Source organism: Rhinichthys klamathensis, unplaced genomic scaffold (assembly GCF_029890125.1).
Source record: "Rhinichthys klamathensis goyatoka isolate OS25496 unplaced genomic scaffold, OSU_Roscu_1.1 h1tg000341l_1, whole genome shotgun sequence".
NCBI lineage: Eukaryota > Metazoa > Chordata > Actinopteri > Cypriniformes > Leuciscidae > Rhinichthys > Rhinichthys klamathensis.
In genome coordinates this window covers 738,993-751,461 of record NW_026606855.1, presented here as the reverse complement: position 1 = coordinate 751,461, position 12,469 = coordinate 738,993, and the positions used below count along the sequence as shown (strand labels likewise).

At 39.3% G+C, this 12,469-nt stretch overlaps 1 protein-coding gene across 2 annotated transcripts; it reads left to right on the top strand.

Annotated features, from left to right (window-relative positions):
* Positions 1 to 243: 243 nt before the first annotated feature.
* Positions 244 to 9,417, top strand: cdhr5b (cadherin-related family member 5b). 2 transcript variants are annotated; one of them, XM_056272653.1, is made up of 15 exons: positions 244 to 424; positions 1,442 to 1,617; positions 2,079 to 2,141; positions 2,241 to 2,330; positions 2,477 to 2,566; positions 2,793 to 2,894; positions 2,973 to 3,155; positions 3,340 to 3,430; positions 3,523 to 3,620; positions 3,940 to 4,146; positions 5,414 to 5,527; positions 5,617 to 5,683; positions 5,951 to 6,100; positions 7,131 to 7,306; positions 8,638 to 9,417. In XM_056272653.1, the coding sequence occupies exons 1-15, from the start codon at positions 343 to 345 to the stop codon at positions 9,097 to 9,099; spliced, it is 2,151 nt and encodes a 716-aa protein (XP_056128628.1). In that variant the 5' UTR covers positions 244 to 342; the 3' UTR covers positions 9,100 to 9,417. The 2 variants fall into 2 exon arrangements, with proteins under 2 accessions (XP_056128628.1, XP_056128629.1); XM_056272654.1 differs by lacking the exon at positions 5,951 to 6,100.
* Positions 9,418 to 12,469: the final 3,052 nt, after the last annotated feature.

The window sequence follows — 12,469 nt, the reverse complement described above, 5'->3', positions numbered from 1 at the left end:
CAATGGATGTGATAACTTCACATTTGAAATTGAATAACATTTTGGAAACCGCGCTGATGGTAACCATCAGCACACAACTAAAAATATTATTTTGTAAACATCCTCGTGTTCATGGTTTATGAAGTACATCTACATATGAAGCAGTGTGAATTTCTATGAGGCAAAAGTCCACCTGTGCTCATCTTTATAGCCAATAAAACGGCATGAGATAAGCGTCCGTCTCAAAGGTCTATTTTCGCACATTAGCTATCGCTCACTAATGCCTGATGGGAATTTGATTCAGTCAGAACAAAGGGAGTCGTCTTCGATATTCCTTTATTGATCCATCATCTAACAAAAAAAATGGATTTTAGGCCTAAAGAATCTTCTGCTGTTTTCTTTCTCCTGCTTATTTTCACACTCAGCAAGATCAGTGAAGCACAAAGTAAGTGATGAACATTTTTAACTGAAAAATATGACATAATCAGATCTTTTGTATAAAATAAAACAGTTAAAAACATAAAAATCCCCAGTGATTGATTTGAGAGACGACAAGTACACTGCGGAAAAACATGTAGGTTTAGGATCAGATATGAAGATTATTTCCAAAACTGGAATGAAGAAGACTATTCTTGTTATAAAGAAAATGTTAGGCTAATATTTCAAGTTGTAAGAATTCGTTTCAAGCTGTGCTAGTTATGGTTAATTGAACATCAAGGCAATTTTATTTTTTAAGAACAAGACTTGATTCAGGAAATTTGTCGATTTTATTATAACAATTTACAATCATACTGAGTGATCAAATAGCATCAATCCTAAATCTTTTACACATTTTAATAACAGTAGTGATGTTTTATCTGCATATGTGTTACTATCGATACATTTAAAAATGCTTTGCAAATTCTTAAACTAAAATTACTCTTATTATAGACACAATTTGAAAAGTTATTTCATACTAAGTATACTACAACTTAATTTACTGACATCGCTTGAGACTTACTGATATAAATATTAGAATTAAACTTTAATTGGAGTAATTCTTTATTGCACAATACACATTTCTTAATAGTAAGCCTAAAATGTGTTTTAATATCACTATTAGTAAGGACAGTATGATTTCTGTATAATATCAGTCTTTAAATGCAAGAGATTTAAAGTGTACCTAAAGCATACTAGTTCCACTTTAGCACAATCAAATAAACTTAAGTATATCTTAAGTTGGACTTCAGCACTATTTCCGGATAACTAAAGTACATTAAGTACTAAATTAGTTCCAATTCCGCTGACTATAAGTATACCAATTTAGTAAGTACAATTGCAGGTTATTTATATTAAGTACATAAATATGTATAGTATACGTAACATAAAGTAAATGTATTTCAAATACATTTTAGTATATTTATTTTTCACTAGGCTATTCATGACTATTAATTCTGAATTTCCTTTTCTCTGAATGGTACAGGCCTTTGCTCGGCAGGTCCCGTAAGTTTTATTAAGGAAAACAACCCTGTTAATGCCATAGTTACACCAATCACCGTTGAGGACGGTGTGGCGGTCAGAATCACTAGTCAAGTTCCAGAGGGTCTCTTCAGCCTTGACGGAAACAATCTCATTGCTGTTACTGTGCTGGACTTTGAGGTTAATATGAAGAGTCTGTTGTTGTGTTCCACCATTACACTCTAAATGTATCATTTACAATAATTGTTTTCAGGGGTGTAAAGTACAAAAGTACGTACTACTCAAATCACCTTTTATACCTTTTTAACAGCCAGTGAAATACTTTTCATTTAAAAATGTACTTAATTCTCATGAAGAAATGTCTTTGCACTCACCGGAATCAGAGACTTTGAGCTAAACTGTTGTGTTTTGGTTGTTTTCTCACTTAAAGTGCCCCTATTATGCTATTTTAAAGTTTCCTAATTTTGTTTTGGAGTCTCCTACAACAGGTTTTCATCCATCAAAAGTAAAAAAAAACAGTTTCATTTTCTCATAATATTCTCAGGCATTATGCTACCTGTGTCCTCATTTACATTTAAAAGGAACCAATTTGCCTAAAGTACTCAAATTAACAGACTTTTTATGTTATGTGATTTTCGTAGACATTTGACAAAGACAGACCTCATGAGGTGCGTGTTGAGTGTACAAAAGTTGATTCTCCTTCTGTAAGTAATGGTGTTTTATTTAAATTAACCTAGAAAATTCCTTCTTTCAAATGTTTGCTCTTGAAGTAAACTCCTGCATGTCAAATCTGTATCTTGTAGACTACACTGACTCTGAAAATAATCGTTGAGGATGTGAATGATAATCCACCAGCGTTTGCAGAGAGTCAGTACTCACTAAACGTCGATGAGGTACAATGTCACGATCCTGTTATACATCCTTTGCTGATGAACTTTTAATCCTGCCTTTGTTGTACAATTTACTTTAATCATGTTTTTTATCTGCTTTTATCTCATGACCCTTTTCAAAATCTGAAACCTTTTAATGATTTTTGTAGCTATTAAAATTGGATACCAGTGTTGGCCTAATCACAGCAACCGATCCTGATGAAACTGATAGACTTTACTACCGTCTAGATTCTCCTGAGGTACGCAACAAAAAATCCCAAAGAATGTGTATAGAGTTTGTATAGATTGTTTTTCATGGTAATCACAACTGTCCGGTTGGGAACTATGTGTTCTGAAATATCTACATTTTGAAAATGTTGGTTCCAAATTATTATTGAAATTCCACTAGGAATCCTTTTCACGGTCAAATCTGTCTAGTCAAAAACGAGCGATTCTCTCTGAAACAAGGCCTTTGTTCTCTCTCAGGGAGAATTCGGCCTCCAGGCTGATTTCAATCCCAACATTCTGGTGAAAAAACTTCTGGATTACGACAAAGTAAAAAAAATCACAATGACGCTATATGCACAGGTGAGTTGGTTTGACCTAGGTTTAATTTCCAAAGATGCTTGTTTTTGTACAAACAACTTTCATTTGATGATATTTCAGGACACGCAGATTGGATCTACAGCAGAAGTCTCCCACACGGCCTCAACCACCATTGAGGTCAATATCGTAGACATTGACAATCGTCCACCGTGGTTCCAGCCCTGTACAGAAATAGATTTTGCCACAAGCAAAGTGTGCATGAACTCTGGTTATGAAGGGACAGTCAACTTAAATGAGCAAGAGGTGGGTATCAGTGAGTTTCTCAAGGCCAATTCAAACTGCCCCAACAAACACCAACACGTCACACTTTATAAAGTTGGAAACTTTATACAAAAAAGTCAATATTCATTGGGGCATTGTGATTTAGCCTAAAGTGGTGGACTGATCTTGAGTTAGATGAGCATATGAATGTTTTTGTACACCACAGGCAGGTCCTTTGTCCTTGAAGCCAGGTCCAGTCGTGGCCATTGATGGAGACAAAGGCAAGAACGAGGTCATTCGTTACACGTTTCTTGAAGGTGAGTTTAAAGTCCTCATGGGTTGAAAAAAATAATGTATGTCACTCCGGGAAGAGTCGACAGGTTTTAATCAGTGACTTTTCATTGTTTAGACACTGCTGATCCTATATTTCAAATCAACATTGACACCGGGAGCATCACGATGCTGAAACCAGTTGGGGAGGCAGGACCGATTGTTCTTACAGTCATGGTGAGATTAAAAAATGGTGTTTTGAATGTTACATGCAATCAAAAACTTAATTTAGGAACCGCAGTATATCTTCTGTACACTCAGTTCTTTATTGGCATTAATGGTTCCATGAAGAACCTTTTTTCATAGTAAAAAAAGTTTCTCTAAATTATTAAATTGTTCTTCACACTAAGAGAGAGAAAAAAGGTTCAATGCTCACTGAAATGTTCTTTGGGGAACCAAAATGGTTCTTCAATGGAATCACTGGGAAAATCTTTTGGGAACCTTTATTTTTAAGATTGCAGTTGCTTTCCAAACCAAATTTCCCTGGTTTCCTTAGGCATATCAGAAGGAGAACCCTGATCAGTTTTCCACCACCACAGTCATCCTGAAGGTGGTGATATCCAGCAACTACCCTCCGAAATTTGTGAAGCCAAGTTACGAAGGCTTTATCTCAGAGGACGCAGGTGTGGACAGCCTTGTGCTGGAGAGCAAAACATCCAACAGACCCCTCCGAGTCCAGGCTACCGATGAAGACTTTTCTAATGTAAGAACTCAGAGACAAACAGCATTCTGGTCTGTGCATGTGTTTGGGAAGTTAGTCCAGATCAGGGGTGCCCAATCCTGCTCCTGCCGATCGACTGTCCTGCACAGTTCATCTCCAACCCTAATCAAACACACCTGAAGCAACCAATTAAGGTCTTCAGGATCATAGATATCCATAATAAAGGCTAGATGTCTCGTCCGCGCTGCTGGCCAATGGAGGTCGACGTCCGCACCTGGCGGCCATCTTGTCACAGGCAGCTCGCTCACTCGTAACATTGTGTTTTAATGGTGCATGTACTTTTTAAACTTTGTACTTTTCAGAGATGTAGTTATGACACTGCACACTTATGAATAATAAGTGTATCAATAAATAATCATCCAGAAGTATAGCCACGTTAATAACGTTTGTAAAAAACCAAACCGTTTGTAAATCCGTCAAGATTTCAACGAGATAAGAGTATTTGTGTTCGTGCTGATCACTCATCTTACATCAGAGAGCCCGCCAGAAAGCTTGCCTGTGACAAGATGGCCGCCGGTGATGACGATAGAGACTTCGCCGTAAGACATCTAGCCTTTATTATGGATATTCAGGATCACTTGAAAATTAAAGGCAGGTGTGTTTGATTAGGGTTAGAGATGAACTGTGCAGGACAGTCGATCGGCAGGAGCAGGATTGGGCACCCCTGGTCTAGATAATAGAAAACACAGCATCAATAGTAAAACATGAGAATAATTAATTTTTGTAAATCATTCCAAAACCATTCATACATTGGTATTCATAAAACCATTCTTATGAAAATTCTTGGATTGCATTGAATAGTTAAATTTCAAAACACATTTCATTGAATCATTGTCATGTTGCCATTAATTATTGTAAAAAAAAGAAAAGAAGAATTTTATTGAATCGTCTCATTCAGTTCAGTTTTTCAATTCTTAGACTGAACTGAATAGTTTCTAAAACAATTCTAACAAATTGTTGCACTTAATATTACATTGTTTGTAAAACTGTCTCATTACTGTTGCATTAATTTAAATGTTTGTAAAACAATTCTTACATAAATTCTTGATTCATAAAACCATTCTCAGTCGCATTGAATTAAATGATTCGTAAACCCACTCTTGACTAAATTGTTGCATTCAATTCGATGTTACAATTCACTTAAGAATGGTTTTCGATTGATTCACACACGTTTTCTGCTCAGGTTTTATTAATGATGCCCAGTGTGGTCATATTTCTGGTGTAAACAGCTGGATTTCTGTCTTTGTAGGGCTATAATCCTGACATCAAATTTGAGGTTGTAGACGGTACTGATTTTTCAATCACACCAGAGGGTTTCATACTCATGGCCAAGACGGTTACCCCTGGCACTGTGAATTTACAAGTAAGAACTTAATATTTCATACAATTGACATTTGCTAATCGTTTGTGTGAGATTTGTAATATATATGACTATGATTCAATGTGACTCAGATGAGGGTGTTTGACACAAACAATGATGAATCCAGCACCGCTTCTCTTACGGTTGAGGTCACGCAAGGTAAGACCAGCATGTTATCAAGACAACACCTCATTATAACAGGGATAACTGACCGTGGCTAGCAGGGTGTGGGCTAATCATGGTGCTTCTTGGAGCTCCTGGCTTGTGTGGATATCTCTTTCTAGAGTTCAGCTCAATCCATTGAAGAGAAACATCAATAAATAGTTTCATGCGATTGATTTGGTCCATAAATTGAATTTCAAAGATTCACTTGAATCAGTCAACAGCAAACCTCTTGAATAGATAGTGACACTCTTTTTTCTACAGGGGTTCCCACTACCACACCGGTCACTACTATCATGACTTCGTCCATCATAACAACAGATCAGACCACTGACACACAGCTAACAGCCATCCCCTCCACCGCCACCTCCACCTCTCACCCTGGTCCTAACACAACTTTGCCCCCCAGCACAGGTACACTTATGCTAATCTAACTAGCTTTGCTAAATCTTCTATGGTCAGTTGCATAAACTTAAGGAGAGTTCACTCCATGTCAGACTTACCTCAATTACAAGCGTTCACGTCCTCTTACAACTCGTAATTGCAACTTGTAGAGTTACACTATTTTGAGCTTGTCCACTTTTGACCACTTTCAGAGGTAGTTGAAAACGCATTAGACCGGATTGCTTTCGTAGTGTAAACGCTCATGTGGTCGAATGTGTTCAAACAGCCACAAAAGACCGTCTTCTCTCCGTCTACTGATCTAATGAGTAAACATTATGGTAAGAATTCTAGCCAGACGTAAAATGTACATTAATTTACCCGCCCACAGACCCTCCCCTTGAAGAAATCAGGACAGAAGTGGTTGAAAGTGGACAAAAGTGACGGATTAAAACAGCAGGTGTAAACGGGAATGTGTCTCCCTCGTCTACTTGTGATCCAATCAACCAAAACACATCTTTATACCAGCTTTACAGGGCCTGAGGATGTGAACAGCTCTGAGTAGAACGTCATGTTATTACGACATGGCGTGAAAGCAGCATTAGTTCGAACTATTTTCAAATTCATATTAGACCTAGGCTATTTACTTTTTTATGTAACTGACTTAAAAATCTTAAATAAGAACAATCTTATTGTTCTTAGTAAGAACAATTACAATCTTAAAGAAAAAAAACGTGATGACTAACTTGTAAGAATTCTAGAAGCATTTTATCCACTGGTGCCATCACATTTGCACATAATAAAACTGATTTAAAATATTCATGAATGTATGCCGGTGCAAATCACATGAAATTTACTGAATCAAGTTTGCATGTTTTATGCTGTTGGACACTTTTGGATGCTGGCTATTAAGGGTGTGCGAAAAAAACATAAAGCATGCAATTCAAAATGATTGAAATTCCAGCTAAATTAAGCTAAAGCAGTTTGTCTACCATTCTTGAAAACCAAATAAATGTTTACCGTAATCATGCCAAAAGCAGTGTTTCTGTGCTCTTGTGCTCAGGAGGACAGCAGGGGAAAGCAGGAGAGTACAGTGCTGGGGAAATGGCGGCTGTAGGGGCGAGTTTGGCTGTGGTTCTCCTTCTCTGCTTGGTTGGCATTGGAGTGATGGCGCATCGCATCAAGGGCCATAACGCAGACTGGAAGAAGCTTTCCGAGGCTAGCATCTTCCGTAGCTCAGTGAGTTTCCATTCTCTTTAATCAAAACACAAAGACATTTTAGGAATGTTCTGTTTAGAATGATTGTTGATTAATGTCATCATTAATGTAAATTGTCATACTGAATTGTCAGATTGAATAGTAAAATCGAATGTATTCGCATTGAATTGAAACATCTGTAAAACCCATCTTACGTAAAATGTCGTACTGATTAGTTAGTTGGTCAGAGCATAAACTATATGATAGATAATGATAAATATTCTAACATACATTTTTCTGATTGAATTGAATAGTTCATAAAAGCATTCTACACTGTAAAGCAATATATGATCAATAAGTTATGACAACATATGTTTTTACATTGCTTTAACTCATCAAAATAAGTTCATAAAATTTACAAGTCATACAAGATTCAACTCAATTTTTTAAAGTCAGTTTAATGGAATTTAAGTTAAAAATTCAAGTTGATTGTGCTTAATTTAAGGCAGCAAGTTTTTTCCCCCCTGCCACATTGAATCAAATCAGTTGTAAAACCCTTCTAAACATAAACTGAAATTTTCAAATGTTCATAAAATCGCTCTTAAGTAAATGTATTTTCGGTTTGAATTGCAAAAATAGTTCATAAATGTATTGATGTAAATACAAACTGAATCAAATTCTAACATAATTGGTAACATTCAATGCTCATAAAACCATTCTTGTGTAAAATCTTGGATAAATCTGAACCGTTCCTAAAAGTTATATAAAAGCATTCTCGTAATTTGCTCTTACGTTAATTGAATTCAGATTGAATTGAATAGTTAATCGACCCATTCTAATTGTCTCATTCCAATGTTCATAAAACCATTCTTTCGTTCATTTTCAGATAGAATTGAACAGTTCGTAGAAGCATTTTCACGTTAATTGTCAAATTAAATTAAATCGTTCACAAACCTATCCTTACATTTCCAGATTGAATTGCAAAAATAGTAAATAAATGTATTCTCATGTAAATGTAATCAAATTCTCATATAATAATAATAATACATTTTATTTGTAATGCGCCTTTCTCAGTCTCAAAGCGCTACAACATGAACAGAACAAAATAATCAAACACGAGAATAAAAAAAAAAGAAAGTTATATATATATAATTGGTCACATTCAACGTTCATAAAACTGCAATTGCGTTACATCAAACTTTATGAAGACAATTTTTACGAGAACTGTCCCGCTGGTTTAGACCAGTTTGAACCGGCTTGAATTCCAATATGAATTTTCAAATGTAAATATATTTGTAATTTGTTCTAGAGTCTAAATGTTAATGATAATACTTCTAGAGCATATTTATTTATAGTATGTTTTGTTTTCGCAGCTTGGTGGGGGTTCAGGTGGTCCTAAGGAGGGTATGCAGTACAGCAACGAGGGCTTCCAGCATGACGGGGATTCTGGAAGTGTGAACTCGAAGTTAGCTGCACACCTGGAGAATAAACTGGAGTCTGGGCTGAGAAGCGGGCCAGCGCAGGAGAACATGACCCGCAGCGCCGCCCCCGTTCCCCACACCAGCACCAGTACTCCACCCGACTCCAGCAGCCTGGCTGATTCAGAAACCGTCGACGGCGAGAAGGAAGTCAAACCGATCCTGACCAAAGAGCGGCGCTCTGAGGAGGGCTACAAAGCGGTGTGGTTTAAGCAAGACATCGACCCCAACACCAAAGAGGACGTGGTCATCATTCCCGACACTGGTGAGCCGGAGGGAGACCAGGAGGAAGATGACGACAGCGAGGATGAGGACAACATACTGACTGATGTAGATTCGGAAGATGAGGAACTTTGACATGGATGCTTTCCTTTTTCATATTCCTTTCTGTTAATAAGTCTGTAAATATGTTTCACAAAATGAACATAATTTTCAGTATCTAGCAAAACGAAGTCAACATGAAATCAAAACAGACCCTGTTTGCTTTATATATATATACACACATATATTTTATATTTACAAACTTTTATGGAAGATGCGTTTAATCGGGATTCATCAATTTGACAGCACTATATGTTCCTGTTTTTTTGTGTGAATGATTCATCAGAGCACATTATTCTCAAGAATATAATAACTTAATATCAATCAGAAATACATTGAATTATGGAAGTAAAATGGGGTGTGAAATGTTTCATGTACTCTCATGTAACTCTCATTAGAGTATTAGTAGACTGATAGGTTAGAAGAATAAGTTGACGTACTTGTGAAGTTACTTATTGTCAGTAGAAGGTCTGTTATGGAGCATCAGAATAAAGTGTTAGCAGATGTTAAGCAGACAGTCTAATACTCTAGTTGACATGTAATTGCAAAGTTATTTATAATTAGTAGAATGTCTACTAAAAAGTTTTTTTCTTTCACTGTAAATTGTTTGATGTTAGTTCTTTGTAGAAATTACTTTCAAAACATGAACAAAAAAAATTTGAATAATAATAGAATAAACTCTATATTTACTTACAGCCAGAGTCATTTGTCATTTTTACACCACAGGTATTACCAAATGCCAAATAATGAGTTTATCTTTAGTTGACTGCACTGGCGAAAGCATTTATGAATTCACTACACTGATAATCAAATCTGTGGCCAGGTGGCGAGACAATTGCTATAAAAACATTTTGACGTAAACTGTTTTATTTGTGTGTTTGTGACATTGCAGTGGACTGCTGCCCTTTCACATAACACTGATCATAAATTATGTTTTATAATAACTTAGATAAGCTTTAATGATTAACTTGAGAACTGTCACAGCTGATGCGCCTGTAAATGCTATATTGTTAGTTTGCATGCCGTTATATAATCTATACGTCAAACAAACACACTGAAACAGATCTATACAAGTTAATCTGACAAAATAGTTACTTGTTCTTTTTTTGGACCAATACGTTTTCGTATTGCACTGGTTAATTAGATCTCAGACTAATGAAAGTGAATCTAAAGAGGCTCAACTTGATTGTTCACTGATAGCTATATCCCAAAATGAGCCTTGTTTTGGATGTACCACAGTGATACCATAGTATAGTTTGAAGTACAATGGTATCAAGTCATAGTAAGTTTTTGTAAGGGAGAACAGATCCATCTTCAGGGACAACTGTCTCAAAACAAAGAACAAAAGCTCATCTGATAAAAAAAAGTGATGAGAAAGAAAATCCTTCAAGAACGAAGTGCACTAATTAAATTACCTTGACAGTAAGAATGCGCTAGGGTTTAATTAATAGTAATTAAAGGGTTATGTTGCGTTGACGGCATGTCAATTAACGAGATGACAACATAACGTTCTCTTACGAGAGGTTCTCTCGAATTGCGTAAGCTAGCTTACGCTACGGGAAAGATTAATCCTTTCTGAAATATTGAAGCCAAAAAATTATCCTTAATTTTGTATCCATTGTCAACGCAGTGCAGCAGCTGCAGACCTTGAGCGGGCTAGCTAGCGAGCTCATTGGTTGCTCTGCGGCAACTGCTGCAGCCTATAGATGAACTGAATGAACTCGCGTCCAATGAGAGGCGCTCGCGCCTTCATCGCGTCACAACCTGCCAAACTGGGCTATTCTGCCGCCGAGAAGGGCTATTCTTCCATCCCCCCGGTCGAGGATTCGGTTGCAGCGCACCTTTGCCCGCCCTCCGCAAGATGGCGGTCTAAGCCCGCGCTCCCGTCTAAGGCCTGCAGAACTACTTCCGCTTGTGTTGGCCACGCCTATGCCGCCGCCGGCCAAGCCGGATCCCCTCTGCATTCCATGGCCGTCTTGCAGATCCTCCAAGCGGACCTTCTTCGGGAGTGGGATGAGAAAAACAGGCACCCAGAGGCTGTGTCAGACCTAAGGAGCGCAACGGATCTCTCCCTTCGCGCCACAAAAGCTGCAGCTCAAGCCCTGGGAAAGTGCATGGCCTCGCTGACTGTGACCGAGAGACATCTGTGGCTAACGCTTGCCGACATGGGAGAAACTGAACGCGCCACGTTCCTCAACGCGCCGCTCTCTCCTTCCGGTCTCTTCGGTTCCGCGGTGAGTGGCATTATTGATCGCTTCTCGGAAGTCCAGAAAGCCACCCAAGCCATGAACCTTTTCCTGCCTCGTCGCGCTAGCTCCTCTGCAGGCCGCCCACGTGACCAGCCTCCTGCACGACCCCCTTGACAGCGCCCAGCTCAGCACAGCCAGACTTCTCAGCGTCGACAGGGCGCCTTTGATCGCGCTCAGACAGCCGCCGCAGACCGCCGACCCCCCCCCCGCGGGCCTCGGCCTCGGATCGCGCTGAAACCTGAGAAACCGAAATCTTCCTAGCTACGTTGAGAAAACGACGGCTCAGTCCCGCCGCGGCCGGACCACCGTCGAAGCTTCGCCCCCTGTCAGTCCCCTTCTCTCAGGCTACTGCAGTGGTGTAAACAGCAGCCAACAAGCCGGTGATACTACCCGCTTGCCTGCACCCAAACGCCGTTTTTACGGCCACCCAGGGAAATCTCTTAAAGAGCAAACATGCCTTATGTGTAGAAAATGTGCCCACAACCCAGTGTTAACCCCTACACACAAGCATTACACTACCCGTGTCCCTATCAGAGCCCACTCCCATAAAGCGGGCACAGCCCGCTCGAGTGTTAGAGTCAATAAATGCGCCCACGAGCCCGTGCGCGCGCCCCCCTCTCTGCCCGGTCTGTCACACGGCCAGCCATCACCCCTCTGTATGTAAGTCCCGTGCCCGTGACTATGCTCGCGCATCACTTAACAAATGTGACTCTTTCCCCATTCACCTCAATCGGGAAGTCACTCACAGAACAGCCTGTTCCTGCTGTTTGCGAGCCGTCATGCATAAGCACAGTAAGCGCGCTCACACATTCTGTTCAGCTCGCTGTGTGCGGCAATCAGGGCGATTTGGCCATTCACCCTCTGGCGCTACGCTTCAAAGCGTGGGAAGCTATCCCAGGAATATCCAAATGGGTGTTAAGCACGATAACACAAGGTTATTTGCTACAGTTCGATCACCGCCCTCCCCGCTTCCGAGCGCGGCTCGAAACGACTGTGAACACGGCAGCAGCCTGCATGCTTCGTTCAGAAATAGCAAACCTTCTGTGCAAAAGGCCCATAGAGAGAGTGCCGCCTTCTCTGAGCGAGTCGGGGTTTTACAGCCGTTATTTTCTTGTTCACGTGCTCCAGGGGGACTGGTTTATTTCTCTCGGTCTGAA